Below are 27,828 nucleotides of genomic sequence, written 5' to 3' on the forward strand. Positions count from 1 at the left end.
AGGCAGACGCCTCGGGGCGCCCCGTGCGTTTCCCGGGCCGGGTGGGGCGGCGGGGATGGAGATGCCAACGAAGGAGCGCGGGGCCGGGGGAGGGCACAGGGCGGGGCTGGCGTGCTGCAGAGGCTGGAACGCTCCTCTGAGCGCTGGGTCGCACGCTGTGGAGTAGCTGAGGCGCCACCGCTGCAATCGCTGCGTCTCCAAGGTAAGCAGGCGCGGGGCTCGGTCCTGCGGGCGCGGCTCGGGGGGCACCAGGGGACGGGGACCAGACCGGGCCCGTCAGCCCCAGCAGCCACCTGCGCCGCAGCCCCAGCCCCCCGCGCTCACCCGAGCCCCCTTCCCGGGCCGTCTCGCGCGTCCCGGCGCCCCCGGATTAGGATGCCCGGAGTTCGGCGCTGCGCGCTCGGTGCCCGGAGGCGGCAGGGAGGTTTCGCAAAGGCCACGGGCGGGGGTCACCGTCCGCCGCGCCAGGGACAGGTCTGTCACCGTCTCCGGGCCCTGCGCCTGGCGCTTTGGCCTTTCTTCGCTGCCGGGGACGCCCCTGCAGCCTTTCCCTCCAGGCCCTCCCCAGCCCGGGACTCGAACCGTTCCCTATTCCCAGGCCTAGGGGGCCGCCGCCAATGTGAGGCGTGGGAAATTAGGGCGTGGAGGGCTGGAATGAAGCCACAGCCCGCAGCAGGTTTTCAGAGATCCCGGGCCATAGAAACGGCCCAGAATGAGCCGTCTCGGGGTCCTGACACCACCGCGTCCCGGCAGGTGGGGGTGTCAGACCGTCCCCCGCAGCGCCTCGGGCTTCTCCGGGCCTTGGCTACCGCCCGCGGGCCTGTGGCGATGGAGAGGCGCTGCCGGGACACCTTCCCGCACCCCTGGGAGCAGCGCCCGAGGATCTGAGGAGCCCTTTATTCTGCGGTTTCGGTTACGTAAATGGAGCCAGGGAGGTGAGAAGTGCGTCCCTCCCCGGCCGTGGCGGGGCTGGTGTTTTGATGGGGTTTGGGGGCTGCTGTTTTGATGGGGGTTTGGGGGCTGCTGTTTGGATGGGGGGTTGGGGACTGCTGTTTGGATGGGGGGTTGGGGGCTGCTGTTTTGATGGGGGTTTAGGGGCTGCTGTTTTGATGGGGGTTTAGGGGCTGCTGTTTTGATGGGGGTTTGGGAGCTGGTGTTTTGATGGGGATTGGGGGGCTGGTGTTTTGATGGGGGTTGGGGGCTGCTGTTTGGATGGGGTTGGGGGGCTGCTGTTTTGATGGGGGTTGCGGGGTTGCTGTTTGGATGGGGTTGGGGGGCTGCTGTTTTGATGGGGGTTTGGGAGCTGGTGTTTTGATGGGGATTGGAGGACTGCTGTTTTGATGGGGTTTGGGGGGCTGCTGTTTTGATGGGGTTTGGGTGTTTTGATGGGGGTTGGGGGCTGCTGTTTGGATGGGGTTGGGGGGCTGGTGTTTTGATGGGGGTTGGGGGCTGCTGTTTGGATGGGGTTGGGGGCTGCTGTTTTGATGGGGGTTGCGGGGTTGCTGTTTGGATGGGGGTTGCCGGGTTGCTGTTTGGATGGGGGTTTGCGTTCCCTCTCAGTGTCACCGCTGATCCACCTGGCATGTTTATTGGCTCTTCTGCGTGCGAGGCCCCTGGGAGACCCATAGAGGACTGGGCCCCTCAGCCCACCCCAGCCCGCCCGACTTCTCTGGGGGAGAGGTCTCCCCCCGCGCCCAGCCAGCCCCTGCCCCTGGCAGGTGACCCAGCTCCCTGTGGCCTGGGACTAGGAGATGGGGCTGGACCGAGGCCTGGAAGGGGCAGGAAGTGGAGGGGAGTGAGGCAGCTGCAGCCTGACGCCGGCGCCTTGAACTGGGCTCTCGCGCCTGTCAGCAGCTGGGTGCCAGCGCCTCCCCACCACGTGATCCTCGGAGGGCCTGTGGGGGAGGGGCGGGCTCCAGGAGCAGCTGCAGAAGGCGAGCTCCAGGAGGGTGTGTGCGTTTTCCCGGGAGGGGTCTGCAGCTTTCATGGTTTCTAATGGGATCCCTGATTCCGAAAGGCGCCGTCATGAACTCGCTCTGCATCTTCACAAAGCATGAAGTCATGGGGACTGGACCGCGTGTGCGTGGAGGAAGCTCCCCTGGTCACTGGCTGCATTTTCATCTTACAGCTGGGGTTGGTCCATCTTCCCGAATTCCCTGAAGTTGCAATACATGTTTTAACGATTATACAAGGTTATAAATCCTCACTGTGGAAATGCACATAGAAATGCTCATAGAAACGGTCAAAAGGGGCTTCCTTTTGACCACTCTACCCTAATTTGCAAGCCTCACACTGGCAGTGGCTGCCCTAGGCCTGAGAATCGGTCAACAGGGTTCGTGCACAGGGCTGGGCAGGGTCTGGCGGGAGGGGCTGCAGGGGGCCTCCGTGGGCACAAAGGCCAAAGCGCCACACACAGGGCTCAGGAGAACTTCCTAAAGAAAATTAGGGTCACCCATCACAGATGGAGACTGGGGAGCTCTCTGGAGAGCAGGCAGTCTGTTCCCTCCCAGGCCTGTGGGAGCCACTCCCTGCAGAGGACGCTGAGAATTAAAAGCTTCCTTGGGAGACGCCGTGCCAGCAGAGAGCCGAGTCTATTTATAGCTGGTGGTGAGACAGGAGGACTGTGTGAGAGGGATGCCATCTGGGGTTCTGGGGGCCCCCAGGCCAGTGCTGGTCAGCGCCCTGCAGTACCTGGCCCAGCCTGGTGCCCTCAGGCAGAAGCGCCTTCGGGAAATCACTCTGGGTGAGGAGAGTCAGTCATTGCCTCCGCCTGGGCTGGGGGAGCCAGAAGGCTGCGCCCAGGAGGGTTACGGCCGGGTGTCAAGTCCATCTGAGCCCACAAACCCTCAGCCAGGAGCCAGGATCAGGCAGCAGAATCTACACACGCCTAGTTCCTACTGCTGAGCAAAAGGTGTTTCCTGGGAAGGAAGGGGTGGAGCTGCGTGGGTCAGGCCCAGCCACATCTGGGGCTCAGACCTGGTCCCCGGCATCCACCAGCCAAACCCCAAGATGCCCTGCGTGGATCCTCCTCCTAGGGAGACCACCTTCTTCTTGGTGTGTGTGTGTTAGGGGGTGCCACAGGGCCACAACCCACCGCATGCCCCTGATATGATCTTCCACCCAGGGCAGCCCCCACCCAGGGCAGCCCCCACCCAGATGGTCCCCCACCCAGGGCAGCCCCCACCCAGATGATCCCCCACCTGGATGATCCCCCACCTGGTGCAGCTCCCACCCAGGTGATTCTGCACACAGTAGAACACCCACCCAGGACAGCTTCCACTCACTGTATCTCCCACCCATGGCACCCCCCACCCTGATGATCACCCACACAGGGCTTCCCTCCTAGGGCATCAGCAACAGGTATCCACCTAAGGTGACATCCTCTTCCCAATACATCCACCTCCCAGAGCTACCCCCTCCCAGAGCCACCCGCTAGGCCATTCCTTCCCCAAGGCTCCACCACCCAGGACAACGTCCACAAGGATTCCCCACCCAGGGCACCCGCCACACCCAGGGCATCTCCCCCAACCGGGGCACCCCCCACCCAGGGCATCTTCCCCACCCAGGGCTTCTTCCCCACATGGCATCTCCACGCAGGGTACCCCCACACACACCCAGGGCATCCTCCCCACCTAGGGCACCCCCCCACCCAGGGTAACCCCACACCCAGGGCTTCCTCCCCACATGGAATCTCCACCCAGGGTATCCTCTTCCCCAGGTAATTCCCCTCCCCAGCGTATCCCCGCCAGGGGATTTCCCCCTCCCCAGTGCATCCCGCCCCCTAGTGCATCCCCCACCTGCAGGGTTCTTCCACCCAGCGCTTCTCCCTCCCTAGGGCTTCCCCGGCCCAGGGCTTCCCCATCCTGGGCATATCACCTCCAGGCCTTCTCCCCGCCAGGGCCTCCAGGGCACATCAACTCAGCAGCACCTCCTCAGTGGGGAAGCCCCTCCCCCGAGCTGCAGGGCTCTGCCTGGGAATGGCTTTGATTGGCCCTGCTGGATCCAGGGGAGGGGCGGGTTCTGTGGTCTGCAGCCCCCTGGAATCACGCCTGGGGAAGGGCAGCACCCCGCAGGAAAGTGGCACGCGGTTCTCAAAAAAAGAATTAAGAAAAACATCAGCTGTCCCTAAATCTTATTTCCTGATAGAAAAATTAAGACTGTTCTGAGTTCCAGGTTTCTCCTTTAACTGTGCAAGCACTACTTAATTATGAATTGTAATTTAATGTCTGAATGTCCAAATGCATGACTTTCTTTGGGGAAGAAATATAGAAAATCTTTCAAAAGAGTGGAAGCAGGCAACAGCTTTCTGTCTTTTCATCATACCAACTGCCTTCTGCAGCCTCATCCGTTCAGAAAGCCGGGCTTCTCCCTTCCATCGTGGAAGGGTGAGCGCCTCCTCTGAGGACCCCAGTTGTGCTGACGTCATTGAAAAGTGAGGTTCTGGAAGGGAAGGGAGGTTCTTAACCTTTCTTTAAGCCCAGCAGTGAAGGCCACCTGGAGCCCTTTCCCCGTTCAGTGCGGCTCAGGGAAGGGATTGGTGCGTGCGTTCCTCCGGGCCGACTCTGTCTCACGTCTGACTTCTTGGCATGATCAAAGGTCCCCACCCATGTGGGCTCCACGTGATCCCCCAGGGTGCATGGCATCAAAGACCACATTTCCCAGATTCCATAACCTGTAACCCCAACCTGCTCATTTGTTCACAAACGTCCAATGTGACCTCTGCCCAGGGAATGCCACCAACAGCCGCACCTGCCAGGCGACTTCACACACCCACTGCCTCCCTCTGGCCATCAGTCATCAGTCAGTGGGGACAGAAGCAGCGAGCACCCATATGGGTGAGGAGAGAAGCCATTTCTCTTACTGTCTCCTGTCTCTGAAGAGGAGGAGGAAGTAAAAGTTGAAAAACAATAGAAATGAAGTCAGTGGCAAGACCAGCAGGTGCCACTGATGACCAGGCCTGAGGTTAAAAGATTAACCCCCCCCCCCACTCTAACCACATGTGCTCTCAATCTATCACGACTCTTTCACGTGGAACCCCTTAGAGTTGTAAGCCCTTAAACGGGCCAGGAACTCTGTCTTCAGGGAGCTCAGCTGTTAAGACGCAAGTCTGCCGACGCTCCTGGGCAAATAAAACCTCTTCCTTCTTTAATCGGATGTCTGAGGAGTTTTGTCTGTGGCTCGTCCTGCTACCTGGGGTCTGGATGTGGCTTCAAACCTAGGCCCTGGCCCAAGTGCCCTCACGTCTGACAGGCGAGCTCCCAGCACCCTCTGCCTTGTCAGGAAGTGTGTAACGCGCCTTCCTGGCCCACAGATGTGTGCCAAGTGTGCTTAGCTCACCATGCCCATGGCTGCCACTCGCCGTTCACCCGCTCACACTGGATCCCTGCCCAGAAACAGACCAGGTCAGTCCCACCCACTCAGCAGTGCTGCTGGTGCCTCAGGGCCAGGGAGCCATGTCCAGGCCCCAGCCAGCCCCAGGGACCTGACCCAGCCCCTGCCCTTGAGCCCAGGGCACTGCTGCACAGCCACCTGCATCTCCCACCCATGGCGTCTCACAGGTGACCTGGCCGCCGTGGCTGCTTCTGGGGCGTCCGTCCTCTCCTGTGCACACTAGCCCCGGCTTCTCCTAAGGCTGCCCAAGTGCAGGTTTCCTCTGTTCCTCGGCAGGGTGGCACCTCTGCCTTCTCAGTGCCAGAGGAGCCTGGGCCATGGGCAGAGTCACTGGGGTGAAGCTCATCTCAGCCTCACCTCCCACCAGGTTTGTTCCTGCCACCTTCGCCAGTGGCCACGTGTCCCCAGGCCGCCTGCTGTGAGGGCCCCAGCTGGCACCTGGCACAGTCCACCTGCAGTTCTAGTGCCAGTCGTTGTGGGCTGCCTCTCTTCGTGTTCTGGGAGTGGGATGGGGTCTTACTCACTGTCTGTTTTCTCATCGAATCACCAACTCCTGAGCACTGTGCTTTGGCTTTGCCTGTGTTTTTAACGTTTAACCAGAAGCCACGCAGTGGGCACTCTGCTGTGCCGGCTCACTGTGGTCAACAGTGTGTGCGAGTGGTCCGTCCACACTGCGTCAAGGAGCCCCAGGCGCTCGCGCTCATGCTGCCCACACTCCCGCGGGGATGCCCACTGTCCCTCAGACCACCATACTGGCAGCAGGCGCCTGTCCACGCAGTTTCCCTTTCTTGGCAACTAGGGATGAAGCTGTCGTGGGCATTCCTGGGATGTTCTTTGGGGCACGTGGGCAGGAGTCTCCTGGGTCAATCTGGAAGTGGAGCCATTGGATCCGGGATCATGTGTGTCTTTACATTCATCAGATGATGCCAAGCAGTTCCCAGAGGGGTCGAAGCCATTCACCCACACAGTTTCCTGTTGGCCCGTGTCCTTGCTGGCACTTAATGCCACCACAATGGGGATTTCCAGTGTGGATTTTGGAGGGGACGAATTCAGCCTGTAGCACCTTCTCCTCTTCTCTGTGTCTTCTCTTTTGCCTCTTCTAGGTAGAGACACTCACCATTGGATTTAGGGCTCAGCCATGGATAATCCGGGATGATCTCATTTCCAGATCCTTTCTCCAAACAAGGTTGCATTCACAGGTTCTGGGGATTAGATGGGGCCACCGTTGGCCCGGAGCTGGCCTGGTCTCAGCTGACTGCAGGTGCCCTGGACCTGGAGCCCTGAGGGCAACCCAAGGGCAGTGACTGGGCTGGGGCAGGGCAGGGTCCTTGTGTGTCTGACGCTCAGTGAAGCTGCGCTGGATGAGGGACCAGCCCCTCGTTCTGCCGTGTCCTGTAACCTGCTCTGCCCCCTGTGAGAGCCCCAGCTGTGTTCTCTAACCTGCTGTGCCCCCGTGAGAGCCCTGGCTGTCCCCACGGGATATGCCTTTAATGGAGGCCTGTCCCACCGCATCTGCAGCTGCCGAGTCTCGGACGTGGTTGATGGGATGAGCCAGCCGGGATCTACTTTACTCCGTTTTGGGATGCTCTGTTGGCGGAATGTCCTGTGTGGTGCTTTAGAGAAATGGTGTTGGCGTGGGTGGTGGGCACTGGCTGTGGATGTGGTTTAACTCTCACTTGAGCCTCGGACAGCCGTCTCAGACCAGGATGAGTCTCTGCTGCAGTGTCCTTTGCAGAGTCCGGGAGCCCCATTGCACCTCCGTCCCACGGTGGCCATTCGGTGGCAAAGTTGGTGCCCACGGCCCCGGCGTCTGTGGCCTGGATACTCGGCCCTAGTGCTCTGGAATGTTCCATCTTCCCTCCTGTGTCTCCCTGTCATCCTTAATCCTGAGTCTCCCACTCAGAAGGGATTTGCTGTGTTGCCTGGGAGGGTTTTCTCTGCAACTGCCCTGCCTTCTTATCCCTACACCTATGTGCAGATGGGCTCCGGTGGCCGTCCCCAAAGTGGCCATGCTGAGGGCTGCGGGGACCACATCCTGCAGATGGGGGCCAAGATGTGGTTCCCAGAGGCAGAGGGCACCAGGGGCTGGGTTCTGGGTGCACCCTGTTGACCCAAGAAGCTCCCGTGCACCCATCTCACTTCTTCTGAGGGCGGAGAGTGAGTGGAGGTGGCTGGGGCCGCGCAGCCTCTGCTCCTCTGCCCCCCTTACCGGAAGGCTCCTGTGCAGGGCCCCTCCCACCCCATGGGACTTAGGATAGTATGAAGCCTGCCCTGTCCTGCCCGGATCTGAGGCCACGCGGTTGTGGTGAGTGGCAGGGGTCCCGAGTGGCCCCGTGCAGGATGGCCGGAGGACGCTATGTGAGACGACCAGGGTCCAAGTGTGGTGTGCTGCGGGTGCTGCCACAGGACTCAGCCCTGCCCTCCTCCTCCCACTTCCTTGGGGACTGCACTCAGCCTGGGCTTGGCTCTGACCCTCAGGGTCCCTGAAGAGCAGGAGACCAACGTCAGGTCCTCTCTGGGGCAGAGCCTCAGCCCAGGCCTGGAGACCCCATCCTAGCGATCTCTCTGGACCAGTGACCTCTCAGGATCAACCAGTGACCTCTCAGGACAGTGACCTCTCAGGACAGTGACCTCTCAGACTGATGACCTCTCTGGACCAGTGACCTCTCAGGACAGTGACCTCTCTGTACCGGGGACCTCTCAAGACTGATGATCTCTCTGGACTAGTGATGTCTCAGGACAGTGACCTCTGAGGACCAGCGACCTCACTGGACTGGGGACCTCTCACGATGGGAACCTCTCAGGACCGTGGCCTTTCAGGACTGTGACCTCTCTGGACGGGCATCCTGGGGCGGCCCTGGCCGTGTGCACCTGCCTGGCCTCTGGGTGGGGTGTGCTCTCGAGTGTGCCCTGGGGACGCTGGGCTTGAGCGGCTGATCATCCTGCATCTTGCACTGTAGGGGGAAGTGCACAGACTCGGAAACTGCCAGCTTTGTTCTGATCGGGAGCTCTGACTGCCTGATAGGCGACCTGGGCCGAGAAGAGTGGGGCCATTCACATGGAGAGTCCCACGGAGCAAGAGTGTGGTGTGATGATAAGGAAAACCAGGAACCGTCTGTCAAAGTGCTGCACTGTGCTCAGGTGGGCTCTGAAATAAGGAGTGGGGGCTGGCGGGGGCGGTGCGGTGTCCATCCCGGGCATGGCAGGCCCTGGGCTTGTTCCCTGGCCCATGGTGGGACAGCTGCTTGCGCCTCAGTCTTCTCATCCTTGACGGGGTGCAGCCCCTCCCCATCTCCCTCGCACCCGATGGCCTCATGCAGGCACAGCCTGAGGGAGAGTCTTGTTCTGGAGAAGCTGCTGGTGGCTTCTCCAGGGCAGTTGGAGCTGTCAGAGGTCACCCCCGGCCTGGTCCAGCCCAGCACAACCCAGGGGGCCTACAGGACACCTGCAACCAGGCCAGAGGTTCCCAGGGAGGCCAGAGCCTGAGCAGGGCCGAGGGCTGACTCTGGGGTCTCAGGCCCCAGGGAGGGGTGATGAGCTGAGAGGGGTGGTGGCTCCCACTGGCTCCGTGGCTCCTGCCTCAACCTCTGACCCGGCACTCCTGTTAATGTGAGCACGGCCTGTCCACCAGCCTCCTCGGCCAGCAAGGCTCAGCCACCCCACAGCCGTCCACGTGGAGAGGAGTTGTGTGGGCTCTGTCGGGGCCACCCCCCTGTGGGCGTGGGCAGTGAACAAGGGAGCACCAAGGCTGCTGCTACCTTTAAAACAGCAGCTGGCCCTAGTGACACACCCAAGGCCCTAGTGACACACCCCAGGCCCTAGTAACAGGCTCCAGGCCCTAGTAGCAAGCTCCAGGCCCAAGGGATAGGCCCCTGGAGCTAGTGACAGACCCCAAGTCCTAGTAAGAGGCTCCAGGTCCTAGTAACAGGCTCCAGGCTCAAGGGACAGGCCCCAGTCTGGAGACTGACAGACCCCAGGTTCTAGTGAGAATCCCCTGGCCCAAGTGAGAGACACTTGTTCCTAGTGACAGAGCCCTGGTCGGTCCTAGTGACTGCCCCTGGCCCTGCTTACTGATGCCACGTGGACACCCGGGTTTCCAGCCCCTGGACAGGTCTGTGATCAGAGGCCGGCTGCTGTTTCTCCAGCCTTGTCACTTCTGTTCTGTCAGCTTTTCTGTAAGTTTGGCTTCGGGCAGTCCAGCATCCAGTCTTAAGGCGTTTCCCAGGAGATTCATTCTGACAAGTTGGGCCCAGTTGATTTTCCGTGGGGCCTTTGGGGAACAGGGACAGCCCATGGGGTTGGGGGCAAGGTGGCCTGAGGTGTCTGGGACGAAGCCCCGCCTGGGCAGCCGAGTCCTTGGAACTGGTGATGCACCTGGAGCAGGCGTTCCCTGGCCAGTGAGGACGCTTCATTCCCCAGGACAGCCACCCTTTGGGGTCTGCCTCTGCCTGCCCTGCTTTGAGATCTGTGGTACCACCTCTGCCCTTGTCTTCTCCCCTCTCCAAGCCTGTTTCAAAAATGCCAGTTGGACAACACAGTCTGGCCCACACCTGTGGGTGAGCCCATAGGCACCATCCTCCTGACTCCTTGGCGAGGCCCTAGGGGTGGGGGCGCGTGTGGGGTGGGCTCAGCCTCCAAGCAGGTCCTGGCCAGGCCCCATTTGGACTCCCATGGGGTCTGGCCAGGGAAGGGGCATGTGCTGTGAGCAGGCACCTGGGTCTGGGCAGGGCTGGGCATGTCCCTCCTACGAGGGAGGCGCCGGCCAGCGGGAGAGGGTGCAGGTGGACACCTGGATGCAAGCCACAGGCCTGGGAGTGTAGGGCACATGTGGGATGGTGGGCACACGCCTGGGAGTGAAGGGCACAGCTGGGATGGTGGGCACAGGCCTGGGAGTGCAGGGTACAGCTGGGATGGTGGGCACAGGCCTGGGAGTACAGGGTGACCCCCTTGGGGCTCAGGGCACAGGTGGGATGGTGGGCACAGGCCTGGGAGTGCAGGGCATAGCTGGGATGGTGGGCACAGGCCTGGGAGTGCAACCCCCTGGGGGCTCAGGGCACATGTGGGATGGTGGGCACAGGCCTGGGAGTGCAGCCCCCTGGGGGCTCAGGGCACACACCTGGAGATGGTGGGTGCATGCCTGGGAGCTTGTCCTTTGATCCCTGGGTGAGCAGTTTGTCTTCTTGGAGTCTCTTCTGCTACACGACCTTCTTTTCCCTCACGGTGACAGAGCAGAGCCTCCGGGGGAAACGGTGTGAGGGTCTGCACCCAGGGCTCAGGTGCGCTGCGTCCAGAAACTGTGGGAAAGTGGAGGACGCCTGGCCTCCGCCCATCCAAGAAGCAGCTGGCACAGCTGCATACTACACTTGGTGGTGAGCGCCAAGGGAGAGGTGCCCGCCCAGGCTCATTGTCCCTCTGACACCTCCACATTCTCTTAAAATTAAATGTATTCTATTACCGTCATTGTGGAAACAGCACATGGGTCTAATGAAGCGATCCAGACAGTGGACTCCCGTCTCCTCTGCTGCCGCTCGGGGTTGGCAGCCGCGTCCTTCTCCTCCAGACCCAGCAGCAGCCTGGCTGTCTTCGACAGCAGCACGTCGCGCCTGATTCATTCTGTCTATTTTAGTTTAAACTTTTAAAAAAATATTTTGTTAAGCTAATGCCTGTTTGAGGTAAAAACAAAACTACAAGTACGTAGAACAGTGAAGCTCAGATGGGCTCTGAGGCGAGTCCCTGTGTGAGATCCCTGAGCGTGCACCCCACGCAGAGCCGGCTGTGGAAGCATTTCTGGCAGCCAGCGTCTGAGGTCAGCACCGCTCCACCCCTTGGTGCAGAAAGGCTGGGGCTGAGTTGGGACGGATTCTACTTTTCCCTCCAAAACTGCCTGGGCCTGGTCCTCGGCCCTCCCAAGCGCCCGTGGCCTCACTCCCGTGACGGCTGTGGGTTCCTGCATCTACTCCTTCTTCTCGGCTGTTGACGGCTGTTGACGGCTGTCACCCTCGTCTTCCTGGGAAGCCCAGTCACCAAGCACCTCCGCAGGGGGTGTGGCCACGTCTCTGAGCTCACACCCACTGCAGGTGGCCTCCCTCCCCTCAGCCTGAGTGGGGACGGAGGACGAGGGTATCCAAGTCCCGGCCGGAAGCATTTTTCCTCAGAACGTTTGAAGCCAGTGTCTGTCTTCAGTAGATCTGGCGATGTCCTGACCCCTGTTCCTTTCTGCCCTCTCCCCCGCGGCCCCCACAGTGCTCTCGTTCGTGCCATCTCATGCTGTTGCTGTGCTGAGCGGGGCTGAGCCCAGCAAAGGTGGTGCCTGCCCAGCAGGGGCGCAGGGGTACCTAGGCGCAGGGGCCGTGCGCTGGACCATCCTCACGCACCGTGACTCCCGCCTGCCCGCATCTCTGCTCACGCGCGTCCTCTTCCGCCGGGTCTGAAATTGCCTGCTGGCCTCCTCTGACCTGCCTCAGTTTGTCCTCTTCACTCCTCGCTGCCTGATGTTTCATTACTTGTTTATTTGTTTATCACCTGCCCCAACTGAAGGCCTCACGAGGGCAGGACGCTTTATGTCCCGCTCAGCCTTCCAAGGCCAACCTCCAAGCTTATTAAAAACTCGTGCAAAGCACGCGCTGATGGGTGGGACGTCCTGCGTGAGCCCTGAAGGCGGCTCCGAGGGGCTTCCCTCATCCCTTTGCTCCCAGGTGGGTCCCACGGGTGCAGGTTCTCAGATGACTCACTGAGGTGTGTGAATAAGGGTCTTTGTTCAGGCGCGTCCCCACAGGAGATAAGACCACAGAACGCGGCCCTGAGTTTGAAGCATCCCAGAAGGTTCTTTTCCTCTGACCCGCATGCCCACCACTGTTCTGGGTGCTCACAAAACCCACCATTGCTTCTGGGAATTTCCCAACCGCTCCTCCTGCCCAGTGTCCTCTGCTGCAGAGGCCCAGTGGAAACAGGCCAGGCCTGTGAGAAGCTCCTGTTTCAGACAAAGAAATGGTGTCAGCGATAAAACGGGAGACTGTTCCTGGCTCGACACCTGACCCAGCCCTTCTACCCCCAGGATCCTGACCCTAGGTGGCCCCGCCCCCGCCGGGATCCTGCCCCCACGCGGCCCCGCCCCCGCCGGGATCCTGCCCCCACGCGGCCCTGCCCCCACAGGGATCCTGCCCCACGTGGTCCTGCCCCGACTGGGTCCTGCCCCTGTGTCCTCTGCTGTGTTGGCATCTGCATTTTCGGTGCCTTCCAGGGAAAGGGGCGAATGGGAGGGGCCTGAGGCCCTTAAGGTCCTCAGTGTAGGCAGCACCCCTGGATTTTTTCCAGCTGTTTTGGGGGAATTTGTGGGATCTCAAGGTCAGCAGGGGCCACACTCAGTACCCCCAGGCTGACAGAGCCACACTTTGGCCATGACTGGTGCTGAGAACTCCAGATCTGAGAGGGCTCCGTGAGTCCCAGGGTTGGGACATGGACCTGTGTCCTCGGCACGGACCCTCCCACCAGCTCTTGTCTGTGGGCCGAGGCGATGTTCAGCTCTCAGTGCAGTGCTGACGGCCGACCTGGCGTCCGGGCCCCTTGGGGAAGCGGCGTTCGTGCAGAGCCCAGCACCTCACTCTGAGTCCTTCAGGGCCTGACTGGGTCTAACCATGTGTGGTGGGGAGGCGGCCTCGGCAGTCCTGCCCTGTGGCATAGCCCTGCGTCCCCAAACCCTCCCTGGGCGGCACCCCTCAGTCTTCTCAACCCCACGGCCCAGCCGCCTGCTCTGGGGGTGGGCGCCTTGCAAAGTCCAGAGGGCGTCCCTGTGCCCCGATGCCCGTGACCCCACCACTGCCTCAACCCTGCACACCCGCAGTCCCCTCCCCTGGCTGGGGCACCGTGGGCTCGGCAGGCCCAGGGCACCTGGGCAGAGCATCCTCAGGTGCCCCCAGGGCCAACACGCACCGCCCCCGCCCCCCAGCCCAAAGCTCCATCTAGGGTCAGAGGCTCTGCACTGGGGTGGGAGCCACTGTCGCAGGACCGCTGTGGACCCTCCCAGAGGAAGGCGTCCGGTCACGGACCCTGGGGAGGGTGTGGTCCTCAGGTGTCCCCCAGAGCTGCAGAGCGGGCGTCCACAGGAGGGGCAGTGGAAAGTGTGGCGGTGGGGAGGACCCGGGATGGGCTGTGACGCTGCCAGTCACACCCTGAGCCTGCTCGGCCTGGAGCCCCTGGCACCCAGCTCAGCTCCCACCCTGGGCTGTGTGTGCTGCTGGCTTTATCTGACTTAGGGGGTCCTTGGCCCAATGACGGCAAGTGGGCAAGGCCTTGCTTGGCTCCACTCTGCCTGGCAGCTGGACACGCGTGCCTCCAGGGCAGCTGGCTCTGAGGGTCTGAGGGGCCTCACGCCCAGCCCCGGGAGGGCCTGCCCATCTCAGCCCTCGCCATGTCACCCTGGGAGGGCCTGCCCGTCTCAGCCCTCGCCACGTCGCCCCGGGAGGGCCTGCCCGTCTCAGCCCTCGCCACGTCGCCCCGGGAGGGCCTGCCCGTCTCAGCCCTCGCCACGTCGCCCCGGGAGGGCCTGCCCGTCTCAGCCCTCGCCACGTCGCCCCGGGAGGGCCTGCCCGTCTCAGCCCTCGCCACGTCGCCCCGGGAGGGCCTGCCCGTCTCAGCCCTCGCCACGTCGCCCCGGGAGGGCCTGCCCGTCTCAGCCCTCGCCACGTCGCCCCGGGAGGGCCTGCCCGTCTCAGCCACGTCCTGGTGCTCGTTGGTATGGCGGGTCTCCTGGGCTGCACCCAGGTCAGCTGAGACATGGCCCGGGTGACACCTTTCTCCTCTCCTTCCTCCACAGCAACATGACTGACGAGGCCAAGCCCGCCAGAGCTGCCAACAGGACGCCCCCCAAGTCCCCGGGGGACCCCTCGAAGGACCGGGCGGCCAAGAGGCTGTCGCTGGAGTCGGAGGGTGCCGGTGAGGGGGCAGCCGCGGCCCCCGAGCTCAGTGCCCTGGAGGAGGCCTTCCGGCGCTTCGTGGTGCACGGGGACACCAGGGCCACCGGGAGGGAGATGCACGGCAAGAACTGGTCGAAGCTGTGCAAGGACTGCCAGGTGATCGACGGTAGGAACGTGACGGTCACCGACGTGGACATCGTCTTCAGCAAGATCAAGTGAGTGCGCTTGGCTCACGGGCCGAGGGACCTGGCTAATGGGGTCTGTGGGACTGGTGTTGGATCCGACAGATGGTCCATGATAGGCCACCAACCCTGTTCCCGTGGCTCCTGCCACAGATGGTCTGTGTGGTGGTGGAGCCCACTCAGCTGACTGCGCTCTCCTTTCTGGCAGGAGACGTTCTAGACCCAGTGTCTCCAATGGAAACAGCACAGGCTGTCTGCAGTCTCAGGCTTCCTACTAGCCCTGAAAAGAGAAGTAGAGCAATGCAGGTGACATTCATCCCGGCAGGTTTTATTTCACCTCTATATCCAACGTTTTGTTTCAACATGTAGTCCGTAAAAAACGTTAACTTGAACTATGGTTTTTTTTCATAGTGAGTCTTCAAAATGCACATGGGGTGGGATGTAAAGAATGCTGAAGTGGGGGCATTTCAGAGGCGTCTGCTTCTGTTTGCCTGCACCTGGTGAGAAGTTGCAGTGGTCTGCGTGGCTCGCGTGTCGGGAGGTTGTGGTCTGCGTGGCTCGCGTGTCGGGAGGTTGTGGTCTGCGTGGCTCGCGTGTCGGGAGGTTGTGGTCTGCGTGGCTCGCGTGTCGGGAGGTTGTGGTCTGCGTGGCTCGCGTGTCGGGAGGTTGTGGTCTGCGTGGCTCGCGTGTCGGGAGGTTGTGGTCTGCGTGGCTCGCGTGTCGGGAGGTTGTGGTCTGCGTGGCTCGCGTGTCGGGAGGTTGTGGTCTGCGTGGCTCGCGTGTCGGGAGGTTGTGGTCTGCGTGGCTCGCGTGTCGGGAGGTTGTGGTCTGCGTGGCTCGCGTGTCGGGAGGTTGTGGTCTGCGTGGCTCGCGTGTCGGGAGGTTGTGGTCTGCGTGGCTCGCGTGTCGGGAGGTTGTGGTCTGCGTGGCTCGCGTGTCGGGAGGTTGTGGTCTGCGTGGGTCGTGTGTTGGAAAATTGCTGTGGTCTGTGTGGCTTATGTGTTTGGAGGTTGTGGTTTGCGTGGCTCGTGTGTTACAAAGTTGTGGTCTGTGTGGCTTGTGTGTTGGGAAGTTGTGGTTTGTGTGGCTCACGTGTTAGAAAGTTGCTGCTGTCTGCATGGCTCATGTGTTGGGAGGTTGTCTGTGTGGCTTATATGTTGGGAAGTTGTAGTCTGCGTGGCTCGTGTGTTGGGAGGTTGTTTGTGTGGGTTGTGTGTTGGGAAGCTGCTGTGGTCTGTGTGGTGTATGTGTTGGGAGGTTGTTTGTGTGGGTTGTGTGTTGGAAAGTTGCTGTGGTCTGTGTGGCTTATGTGTTGGGAGGTTGTGGTTTGCATGACTCACGTGTTGGGAGGTCATGGTCTGTGTGGCTCACATGTTGGGAGGTTGTCTATGTGACTTGTGTGTTGGGAAGTTGTGGTCTGTCTGGCTCGTGTTGGGAAGTTGTGGTTTGCGTGGATTGTGTGTGGGGCTTTCAGTTGACATCAGCCGGTGGGGCAGTCCTGGAGACTGAGCCCTCACCAGGGAGGCTGCCTGTGCAGCGCCTCCCAGCTGTTCTGACCTCCAGCGGCATTTGTGGAGCCTGGATCCATGGGTCCCACTGGTCCCCATGGTGACGTTCCACCTGTCTCCACTGGCTCTGCTCAGGCACTTATGGCCATGATTTATTATAGGGGATGGGCGCCAACAGCAGCAGAGGGACAAGAGCGTGGGTGACGTCCAAGGGAATCCAGTGTGAGGCCCAGATCCACTCCCAGCAGAGACACATGGGACGTGCTTAATTCCCAGGAGTGAGCTATGAGAACACATGTGAAATGCCCACCAGGGAAGCTCGTCAGAGGCTTGGTGCCCAGGGTCACTGGGGTCTGGTCACAGGGCACCCTCTTGCCAGGCAGGTACCAAAATCCAGACCCGGAGAGAAGGTGAGCTTTAGCATAAACCGCTCTGTTCCTGTCATTGGAGCTGTGAACAACCCCTAGCACAGGGGGGACCCCAGACGCCAGCTGTGACTGGCCTCGCCTTCCAGGGGACCCTGGCCCCAGGCTGCTGTGACAGCACCTTTCTGCACAGCAGCTGTTTTTCTCAGCGCTTCTGAGATTTTGACCTTATTACTACTTTTCAGCAGCTTGGTGCTGATGTGCTGTGGTGCGTTAGTCTGTCCTCACACTGTTGTAAAGAACCACCTGAGACTGGTCATTGGTGAAGGAAAGAGGTTTAATTGACTCACAGTTCCTCAGGCTGGCTGGGAGGCCTGGCTGGGAGGCCTCAGGAAACTTACAATCATGGCGGAAGATGGAGGAGAAGAATGCGTGTCTTCACATGGCAGAGCAGGAGAGAGTGCAAAGGGGGAAGTGCTTTTAAACAACCAGATCTCACGAGAAGTCACTCGCTATCATGAGAACGGAGAACAGCAAGGGGGAAATTCATCGCCATGATCCTTCCACCAGGACCCTCCCCTAACATTGGGAATTACAATTCAACGTGAGATGCGGGCAGGAGTACAGAGCCAAACTAGATCATTCTGCCCCTGACTCTTCTCAAATCTCTTGTCTTTCTGACATTGCAAAACACAATCATGCCTTCCCAAGGGTGCCCCAAAGTCTTAACTCATTCCAGCATTAATTCGGAAGTCCAGAGTCCAAAGTCTTCTCTGACACAAGGCATGTTCCTTCTGCCTGTGAGCCTGTAAAATCAAAACCAAGTTAGTTAATTCCAAGATACAAATCGGGTACAGGCATTGGGTAGATAGACCCATCCCAAGAGGGAGAAATCAGCCAAAACAAAGGGGCTGCAGGCTGCAAATCTGAAACCCAGCAGGCCAGTCATTACATCTTGAGGCCCCCAAATAATCTTCTTTGATTTCTTGTCTCACATCCAGGCCACACTGATGCGAGGGATGGGCTCCCACGGCCTTGGGCAGCCCTGTCCTTGTGGCTCTGCAGGGTACAGCCCCTGTGGCTGCTTTCCCGGGCTGGTGTTGAGTGCTTGCAGCTTTTCCAGATGACATGGTGCAAGCTGTCAGATGTACCATTCTGGGGTCTGGGGGACGGTCGCCCTTTTCTCACAGCTGCACTGGGCAGTCCCCCAGTGGGGACTCTGTGTGGGGTGAGGCCTCCAACCTCACATTTCCCCCCTGCACTGCCCCAGCACAGGTTCTCCGTGAAGGCCCCGCCCCTGCAGCAGACTTCTGCCTGGATACCCTGGCTTTTCCATACATCCTCTGAAATCTAGGTAGAGGTTCCCAAACCTCAGCTCTTGCCTTCTGCCCTCCCACAGAGCCAACACCACATGGAAGCTGCCAAGGCTTGGGGCTTGCACCCTCTGAAGCATTGGTTCAAGCTGTACCTTGGTCCCTTTAGCTGTGGTTGGAAGGAACACAGAGCACCATGGCACCATGTCCCAATGCTTCACAGAGTATTGGGGCCCTGGGCCTGGCCACGAAACCATTTTTCCCTCGTAGACCATCAGGCAGGGACTGCGCAGAGGTCTTTGAAATGTCTCTGAGGTATTTTCTCCATTGTCTTGGCTATTAACATTTGACTCCTCTTTATTTATGCAATGTCTGCAGCCCTCTTGAATTCCTCTCCAGAAAATGACTTTTTCTTTTCTACCACATGGCTGGGCTGCAAATTTTCCAAGCTTTGACACTTTGCTTCCCTTTTAAATGTCAGTTCCAGTTTCAGGTCATTTTTTTGTTGATGCAAGTGAGCATAGGCTTTTAGAAGCAGCCAGGTCACCTCTTGAACGCTTTAGTGCTTAGAAATTTCTTCCACCAGGTGCCCTAAATCATCTCTCTCAAGTTCAAAGCTCCACAGATTTCTAGAGCAGGGCCACAATGCTGCCAGTCTCTGCTAAAGCATAGCAAGAGTGACCTTTGCCGCCATTCCCATTGAGTTCCTCATCTCCATCTGAGACCACCTCAGCCTGGAATTCACTGTCCATGTCACTATCAGCATTTGAATCACAGCCATTCAGCAAGTCCCTGGGAAGTTCCAGACTTTCCCTCATCTTCCTGTCTTTAAGCTCCCCACACTGTTCTAGCCTCTGCCCATTACCCAGTTCTACAGAGCATGTCTGTAGTCACCGTTCTTACACTTTGTCTGCTGATTCCCTGATCTCAGCTTTGAGTCTCCCCTGGTTTGGGGCTGTGTTTTCCTGCCCTTGTGTGCGTGGGAATCGTTTACTGGATACCAGGTGGAGTTTGTAGTTGGCGCCATTGGGTGATGGGTCTGCTTACACACCTTTGAGGCCTGGCAGCCTTTGTTCAGAGTTTGAGAAGTGGCTTAGATTCTGTGGGACCTTCCCCAGACATTGTCAGGGTAAGCCCAGAGCCACGCCGGGGGAGGGTGAAGCTGGTCCCCTGTCCGGCTGCACCTTTCCCAGGGCTTGACTGGAGGCCCTGGCTGGTGGGGCTTAGGTGACCACAGACCTGTGTGCAGGCTCTTGGCATGTCTGGTGCACGGTCCAGGCGTGGGCTGGGAGCTCATCCTTTCCACCTGTCAGTTAGACGTTCTGGGTCCCTGATGGCCTGGAACCTGCTCCACAGTGAGCTGGGCGGGTACCAGGGTCTGCAGGCCTCTCGCACCCTCCATCCAGCTGTCTGGCCTTTGTGTGTTGAGGACAGGAGCCCGTGCCAGGCCCATCCTGGGTTGTGGCCACATCCCTCCACGGCGTCTGTGCGTGACGTGACTTGGTCTGTGCAGTGCTGGGTCTTGTCTGATGCTTTGCTTGAGCAAAGGACTCTGGGCGTCTGCCTTCCCTTCGCTCACTGCTAAGGGTAATGTCTGTCCTCCAGGCCTGTCCGCCTGTCTGCCGTGAGGTCCTCCACTCGGCTTCCAGAGCGATTATTGTCCTGAGCAGAGAGGTCAGATCTGGATGGACAGTGCACAGAGCCCCCGAGCGCTGGACAACTGTCAGGCAGGCTTTCCTGCCCCTTCCCCGTGTCGTCCTGGGCACCTGCCCCTGCCCAGCTGTTCCTTGTACTTGCGTACCTCGTGTGTGCCCCTGACAGGATGTCCATGGGCAGCAGACCTCTGGCCACTGCAGGTTCCAGGCACCAGAGTGAGACCCAGCAAGCTTCAGCCGGCAAGAGGGCCCCTGACTATGGGCGACTTCCTCACGGTGGGGGTCCTGGAGGGGCCCCTGCTAACAGAAAGGGGTGCATGCCTGTCCACCTTCCCATCCTCACCCCCAAAGGCAGCATCAGCAGCTGACCCACATCGGAGGCCTTCAGATAGGAGTCAGTGGAGACCCCCAGCTGACAGGAACTGGAAATGCCTTGAGTGCTGAGGGAGGAGGGCTGCAGGGACGGGAGGGAGGATGCCCTTCAACACACTTGCTGGCCCTTCTCAGGAGAAATCCTTCCTTGGCGTGGGTCATGGTGAAACTGTGCCCTGAGTTAAGCCAGTGACCGAATTCCTGAGCTCACAGGACAGCCAATGAAACAACTTGCTAGAGAATTCCCTCCACTTGTGAGACTGGGAAGAAACGCGCTGAATTCAGTCAGAGCCACGGTGGCTGACGTCTTTGCTCAGAACCAGCTGCAGAGGCCCCTCCCTGGGCTCCTCCGAGGCTGAGTACTCTGGGGTTGCAGTCTTCCTGGATGTTGCCTGTTGGTTGTTGGGTAGGGGTTTTAGGTGGTCTTTTTTTTTAGGGTTGTCTTGCTGCATTTTGTTGCGGTCCAGAGTGCATTGCAATCCTAGTCAGCTCAGGGGCTTTCAGGTATTTGACTTTGGAGCTGAGTAGCTGGGCAGACTGATATACAGACAAAGCGAGCTCTTTTGCAGGTTAATAAACTTTCATTTTAGACTAAACTTCTTTGGTTCAGGCGAGGGCAGCTAAGCAGGTGTTAAGGTGGGGAAGGAGAGGCCGACAAGCAGGCATCGGCAATCCAAGCAGGGGACTAGTACATCCTGTTCTTCTGTGGTTTGCTGACCTAAACCGGTTCAAGGCACCTTGTCTTGGAAATAGACCACTGCATGCATTATTTCACCAACGCCCGAGTCCATTTCACGCTTTCCCCCCTCCTCATGCCCCTTTGTCCCCTCAACCTCCCAACTGTCATGGCTTTATGAGGCGCCCTGGGTTCCGTGGCTACCGTGTCGACCAGGGCAGCCCACCCACCTCTCACTTTGGTCTGGAGTGAGCGAGAGCGATGCTGCTTTTCTCTTGCTCTTCAGCCTGGACCTGTGATGTGACTGGCGTGAGAAGGAACTGTGGATTCTGGCGGTAAGGAAAGTGGGGGCTTACTTTCCCGTGTTCCCAAAAGGCAGATGTAATCCCTGCACCCTGAAGGAGTCAAGCAGTAAAGGCGACACAGCAAGACTGTCGGGGACTCAGGCAATGAGGATTTGTCTCCTAAGGGGCCTCAGAAAAGGCCGTTCCCACTGTGTGGAGTACAGGAATGGAAGGTTTCACCAGGGTGGAGTGGCTTCCAGAGGGTCCCTGTGGAAAAAGCATGGCCGAGCAGGCCCAGAGGGGGACGAGGACACATTTGGGGGGCTGGAGGAGAGTGAGGACATGTCACGGGGGCCAGACTCATAAGGGCAGGGACAGGGTGAGGGCCGACTCAGGGACCACAGTGTCATAAAGACAGGGACAGGGACGAAGAGGACAGACTTGGGGGACCATGGTGTCATAAAGCTGGGACAGGGACCAGGACAGACTCGGAGGACCTCGGTGTCATAAAGACAGGGACGGGACCGGGACAGACTCGGGGGCCTGGTGTCATCAAGACAGGACGGGGAACAGGACAGACTCGGGGGAACATGGAGTCATAAACGTAGGGACAGGGCCGGGACAGACTCTCGGGGCCTGGTGACATATACACAGATGGGAACAGGAAAGACTCAGGAGGCCATGGCATCTTAAAGACCTGATAGGGTGGGATGGGCACCTGTGGTCTCTGGGGTGCGTGTCAGGGGCTGGTTCTCGTGTGGTGGTGCAGAGAAGGATGGAGGCCCAGTCTGAGAAGGGGGCCGTGTCCACACGCACAGATGGGGGCAGACAGGAGGCGCCTGGGGTCCGCCACACAGGATTGTGCTGCCAGCCCCGGTGCACGGCAGCCAGTTCCCCGGGCTTCAGTCCAGTTGTCATAACACGGGGCCCATCCATTCTCAGCCGTGCTCACTTCCTGAACCCAACATCACAAGCCTTCAGTGTCACGACTCACAGATGCTCCTTTCACTTGAATTGTGTGTGGGAGTGTGTGTGCGTTGTGTGGTGTGGGGGAGTGTGAGCATTGTGTGGTGTGTGTGTGTGCATTATGTGTGTGGGAGTGTGTGTGTGTTGTGTAGTGTGTGGGAGTGTGTGTACATTGTGTGGTGTGTGGGAGTGTGTGTGCATTGTGTGGTGTGTGTGGGAGTGTGTGTGCATTGTTTGGTGTGTGCAAGTGTGTGCATTGGTGTGTGTGTGTGAATATGAGTATTGTGTGGTGTGTGTGAGAATGTGAGCATTGTGTGTTGTGTGTGGTATTTTGTGGGGGGTGTGGTATGTGTGCAGTATGTGGTGTGGTATGCGGTTTGTGTGGTGTGTGTTTTGTGGGGGGTGTGGTATGTGTGCAGTATGTGGTGTGGTATGCGGTTTGTGTGGTGTGTGTTTTGTGGGGGGTGTGGTATGTGTGCGGTATGTGGTGTGGTGTGTGGTTTGTGTGGTGTATGTGGTGTGTGGTGTGTGGTGTGTATGCAGTATGTTCTGTGTGTGTGCTGTGTGTTGTGTGTATTGTGTGGTCCCTGTGTTGTGTGTAGTTCATGTATAGTGTGTGGTGTGTGGAGTGTGATGCATTTGTGGTTGGTGTCTGGTACGTGTCATGTGGTGCATGTGCAGTGTGTGGTTTGTGTGGTGTGTGTGTTTTGCTTGTGTTACATATGTGTGTGCAGTGTGGCGTGAGGTGTGTGCGTGTGGGTTGTGTGGAGTGTGTGTGGTGTGTGGCTTGTGGAGTTTGTTGTGTGGTGTGTGGTCTGTTTTGTGTGTTGTGTGGTGTGTGTGTGTTGTGAATTGTATGGTCTCTGTGGTGTGTGTTTTGTGGTGTGTGGTGTGTGTGGTGTATGAGTTGTATGATGTGTGGTGTTTGTTGTGTGTTGTATAGTGTTGTGTGTTGTGTGGTTTCTGTGTTGTGTGGTTTGTGTTGTGCGTGGTCTGTGTTGTGTTGTATGATGTGTGTGCTGTGTAGTATGGTATGTGGTGTGTGGTGTATGTGGTGTGTGATGTGTGTGGTCTGTGTTGTGTGTTGTGTGGTGTATGTGGTGTGTATTGTGTGTTGTGTCATTTGTGTTGTGTGGTGTGTGTTATGTGGTCTATGTAGTATGTGTTGTATGGTGTGTGGTCTGTGGTGTGTGGTGTGAGTTATGTGGTGGTGTGTGTTGTGTGGTGTGTGTGGTGTGTGGTCTGTGCAGTATGTGGTGTGTAGTGTGTGGTCTGGTATGTAGTGTGTTGTGTGTGGTGTGTTGTGTGGTCTGTGTGGTGTGTAGTGTGTGGTGTGTGGTGTGGGTTGTTTGGTCTATGTGGTATGTGGTGTGTGGTTTGTGTGGTATGTGTTGTGTGGTGTGTTGTGTGTGGTGTGTGTGTGGTGTGTGGTCTGTGTGGTATGTGGTGTGTTGTGTGGTCTTGTGGTACATGGTATGTGGTGCGTGGTGTGTGGTGTGGGTTGTTTGGTCTATGTGGTATGTGGTATGTGGTCTGGTATGTGGTGTGTGGTCTGTGTGGTTTGTGTGGCATGTGTTGTGTGGTGTGTTGTGTGTGGTGTGTGGTCTGTGTGGTGTGGTGTGTGGTGTGTTGTGTGGTGTGTGGCCTGTGGTATGGGTTGTGTGGTGTATTGTGTATGGTATGATGTGTGGTGTGTGTGGTGTGTAGTCTGTGTGGTGTGGTGTGTAACCTGTGGTATGTGGTGTGTGGTGTGTGGCCGGTGGTGTGTGGTGTGTGGTATGTGGTGTGTGGTATGTGGTGTGTGGTGTGTGGCCTGTGGTGTGGGTTGTGTGGTGTGTGGTGTGTGGTGTGGGTTGTGTGGTATGTGACCTGTGGTGTGTGGTGTGTGGCCTGTGGTGTGGGTTGTGTGGTATGTGGCCTGTGGTGTGTGGTGTGTGGTGTGGGTTGTGAATGTGCTCACAGGCCACGGTGGTATCGAGGCTGAGCGTGGGCCTGAGGGGAAGGAGCTGTCCTGGAGTCTTCCCTGGCTGTTGTGAGGTCCGTGCCCCTGGCTCGCTGTTCCCCGTGGGGTCTGTCCCACTCACTCGCTGTCCTCCATGGGGTATCTCTCCCCGGCTCACTGTCCTCCGTGGGGTCTGTCCCCCGGCTCGCTGTCCTCCGTGGGGTTTGTCCCCCGGCTCACTGTCCTCCGTGGGGTCTGTCCCACTCACTCGCTGTCCTCCATGGGGTATCTCTCCCTGGCTCACTGTCCTCCGTGGGATCTGTCCCCCGGCTCGCTGTCCTCCGTGGGGTCTCTCCCCGGCTCACTGTCCTCCGTGGGGTCTGTCCCACTCACTCGCTGTCCTCCGTGGGGTCTGTCCCCTGGCTCGCTGTCCTCCGTGGGGCAGGTGCGGCCCCTGCTGCTGGGCTGCTCCACTGTCCTGGGCTGTACCGAGATCCTGGGAGGAGATGGCTGTGTGCTGGCCAGCATGGAGTTCCCACGCCCCCGCGCGTGGCTCTGTGGAACAGCGTGACCCCAACACTCCGCACCTGTGGCCGGTGGTGCAGGTTCGTGGTTCTGTCGTCTGTCACTTAGATTTGGTTTTGTTTTGGATTTAATTTAGATATAATTTTAGATTAATTTGCTCACCATGTTTTATCTGTAATAATTTATTTGATGGAGTAAATCTTTAAATAATTCTTTTTGGAAATGATTAATGGTTGGTGTACTTTGAATATTCACACATTCCAAAACAATCTGTTTTCTCTGAAACTTTGATTATCCTTTGGCCAGGTACATTTTAGATTAAAATGCTCTCAGAACCTGAAGAATTGCTCTATGTCTAAAAAACGGATGCAGTACAATTTGCGGGTATCCATATATTGTAATGAATCTCCCTCGTGTTTTCTTCTGAGAACACTGCAGGATTTTTTTCTACATCCTTGCCGCTCACATTTTCACCGGTGTGGATGAGTTTCTTTTTCCAATCATCCTTTCTGGCCCTTGTGCACAGTGTGGACCTGAAGCCTTCAAACTTCTCAAAGTTCTTCAGTGTTTTCTTCTCTCACAGACGCTCTACCTTCCTCTTCTGAAGGCCTGACGGATGAACAGGGTCAGGCTCCAGGCTCCAGGCTCCAGGCCGCTGAGCGATTCCTCTCTCCTCCTCTCTGAGATCTGTGGTCCTTCCTGGATTTGATCATCCAGGTTTTACCAATGTGATTTTTGGCAACATCATTTCTGTTTGTTGGCACTTTCATTTGGGCTTTGTTTTTAATTGGGAATTGTGTTTTTAATGTACAAGATTGTCTTTCTGTGTTTCTATTTCCGTCCTTGGCACCTTGGACTTTTCTTTCCCCCTCCCCTCCCCTCCCCTCCTTTTCTTTTCTTTTGTGATGGAGTCTCCCTCTGTTGCCCAGGCTGGAATGCAGTGGCACAATCTTGACTCACCACAGCCTCGACCTCCCAGGTTCAAACGATTCTCATGCCTCAGCCTCCCGAGTAGCTGGGATTAGAGGCATGTGCCACCATGCCCTGCTAATCTTCGTATTTTTAGTAGAGACGGGGTTTTACCATGTTGCCCAGGCTGGTCTCGAACTCCTGACCTCAGGTGATCCGCACGCCTCGGCCTCCCACAGTGCTGGGATTACAGGCGTGAGCCCCCGCGCCCGGCCAAGGCGCCATGGTCTTGTTTCACAGCTGTGAGTCTCTCGGGTCTCCCTAAGCCATTCTTGTGTGACTCAAGCCCCAGGGCCCTATGGCCCCACATCCGCCTGGCGTCACATTTGGAGGACCAGGGAGGAGCCCCAAAGGCAGCGCAGAGCCACTGAATCGTGGACGTTCACGACTGCAAGGAAGAAGAATTGTGAACTAGTTCTCAGTGTCTCTCTTCCCAAAGTAGTACGTGTAATACCAACTTCATTTTCTGAAGGTTTTTTCCCAAAGAGACGACAAGGGCTTTGCACGAGGCATAACGTGGGGAAGCTTCCTAACACTCCTGTCGAGACTGCCCAGCCCCTCCAGATCCCCCACACCATAGCGGCCATTGAGTGCCTTTCACTGCCCCTCCCTCCCTCCCCTAACACCACGTCCCTCCCTGCCCTGACACCACGTCCCTCCCTCCCCTGACACCACGTCCCTCCCTCCCTCCCCTGACACCACATCCCTCCCTCCCCTGACACCACGTCCCTCCCTCCCCTGACACCACGTCCCTCCCTCCCCTGCCTCCCTCCCCACCTGACTGGCCAGGAGCCGCTGCAGTGTGTGTTCAGAGCCTCCCAGCCACTGCCTACCTGGACTTGCCCCAGCCCCGCGTGGCTGGACGGGCTACCCTGTCCTGTGGAAGGGGAGACACACAGGACCCTATGAAGTGAGCTCTCAGGTCCTGCTCCTCTGGGAAGCTCAGGGAGGCTTCTCGGGGAGGATCTGGCAGATTTCAGCATTGCAGCAGTTAGTAACGGCTCACGAGCTCTTCTGGCTTTGCCTCAGTTTCTCTCAGGCGCCCCCCTCTGCTCCGTGTGGCCTCTTTCTGATGTGGGTTTTCCTCTGGCACCTGGGGAGTCTTGGGTGAGCCTGTGTATTCGTGAACGGGTTCTGGGACCTATCACTGTGTGGGGGCTGTCGAGGGCTCCCCAGAACTTAAATCCTCGGGGGAACTGAGGGGCGGTAGCACCAGCACCGGGTGCCTGGCCAGGTCCTCCGCCCAGCAGCCCCCACAGCCTGGAGAGCTGTTTTCTGTAGCCGCTCGGCTGTGGCGGGGGTCAGATTCTACAGCATGTCTGTTCATTCCCCTGGGCAGGGCCCTGCACCGGCTCCATCCCAGCCCCGCTCCCTCCTCCGGGGACGCGGCCCCAGGCAGTGCTGGGCCATTGGCTGTCATTGCTGGTCCTCAGGGTTGATGTTCCCAGTCCCTGAGGTCTCCCTGACAGTGGGCGGGGCCAGCCCTCCCTGGGGCTGACGGGGCTGGTCTCCCCTTCTGTATCCTGCAGATGGACACCCGCGCCAGGAGCCAGTGTTCCGTCGCCCCAGAAGCCGTGCTCAACAACGGAGATCTGGTCTTGCCGCCCCGCATCTCCAGAGTGAACGGCTGGTCGTTACCCCTGCACTACTTCCAGGTGGTGACCTGGGCTGTCTTCCTGGGCCTTTCCTCGGCCACCTTCGGGATCTTCATTCCCCTCCTGCCTCATGTGTGGAAATATATCGCCTACATGGTATCCTTTTCACCGTGGCACGGTCTGAGCGGGAGGGGCGCCTGGAGACCCTGCAGTGGACCTGGCTCTGGGATCTGGTCCATGGCTGCCTGGCGGCACCAGTCACCTGTCCTGGGCCAGACTATGTCCCCCGAGCCTGCAGGTGGGCCCAGTGGCCACTGGTGCTCTGTGCAGCCCCTGCTCAGGATCAGGGTGGACAGGACAACTTCTGACCCCACATTAGGCCATTCCTGTGTGGCTCAGGGTCAGGGTGGACAGGGCAGCCATTGACCCCATGTCAGACCGTCTGCTCCCATCTCCCAGTGGGCGGGGCACCTGTGTCTGCTCCCATCTCCCAGTGGGTGGGGCACCTGTGTCTGCTCCCATCTCCCAGCAGGTAGGGGCTCACATCTGCTCCCATCATCTTCCGGCAGGCAGGAGCCTGCGTCTGCTCCCATCTCCCAGGGTGCACGTCCGTGGAGCATGTGGGCTCTGCCCTACCCCCAGCAGACCATGTCATTCAGTCAAGAAACCCCGGCCCCCTAGGGTTGCTGAGACATGAGTGTGTGAGGACAAAGGGGCCTGGGGACAGTTGGCCTGCGTTTGGTGCCTGGGGGCACTAGAACCCTATTTCTAAAAGTGGGATGTGTCACTCCTCACTAGAGCCTGCCTCAGTGGGGAAGCGGTGACACTGCTGTGTGGTCCTCGGGCTGGGCCATCCTGGGCAGGTCTCTGGTGAATGGCGAGCCTGGTGTGTGTTGCTGCGGCACGGGCAGGGAGGTGTAGGGGCCAGATGCAGAGTGACCAGGCGTGCAGCCCGCCAGCCTGAGCACCTCAGCCACCAGCAAGGCCATGTCCCTCTTTCCTGAAACTTGTTCCTGTGGCGTCTTTCAGTTTATAGAGGTAGAGACTACAGTCAAGCGGACCCACGGGTGCCAGTCACCTGCTTCAACAGTGAAGCTTTCACTAACCTTGTTTTACATCTCACACGTGGGTACCAGAGTAACCTTAAAAAATCTCAGACATCGTGAAATTTCA

The 27,828-nt window shown here is 58.8% G+C and overlaps 1 protein-coding gene across 2 annotated transcripts; it reads left to right on the forward strand.

Annotated features, from left to right (window-relative positions):
- The first annotated feature begins 112 nt into the window (after positions 1–112).
- Positions 113–26,783, forward strand: LOC140711535 (tubulin polymerization-promoting protein-like). Of its 2 annotated transcripts, none has more exons than XM_073014873.1 (3): positions 113–935; positions 14,204–14,518; positions 26,590–26,783. In XM_073014873.1, exons 1-3 carry the CDS (start codon positions 922–924, stop codon positions 26,681–26,683), a joined length of 423 nt encoding a protein of 140 aa, XP_072870974.1. In that variant the 5' UTR covers positions 113–921; the 3' UTR covers positions 26,684–26,783. The 2 variants fall into 2 exon arrangements, with proteins under 2 accessions (XP_072870974.1, XP_072870975.1); XM_073014874.1 differs by having other exon boundaries at positions 117–202.
- The last annotated feature ends 1,045 nt before the right edge of the window (positions 26,784–27,828 follow it).

Source organism: Chlorocebus sabaeus, chromosome 4 (assembly GCF_047675955.1).
Source record: "Chlorocebus sabaeus isolate Y175 chromosome 4, mChlSab1.0.hap1, whole genome shotgun sequence".
Taxonomy (NCBI): domain Eukaryota; kingdom Metazoa; phylum Chordata; class Mammalia; order Primates; family Cercopithecidae; genus Chlorocebus; species Chlorocebus sabaeus.

Excerpts from the sequence above, each read along its gene's own strand:
- LOC140711535 (XM_073014873.1), top strand. Across the intron at positions 14,519-26,589 it reads ATCGTCTTCAGCAAGATCAA|ATGGACACCCGCGCCAGGAG; the intron begins GTGAGTGCGCTT and ends TGTATCCTGCAG.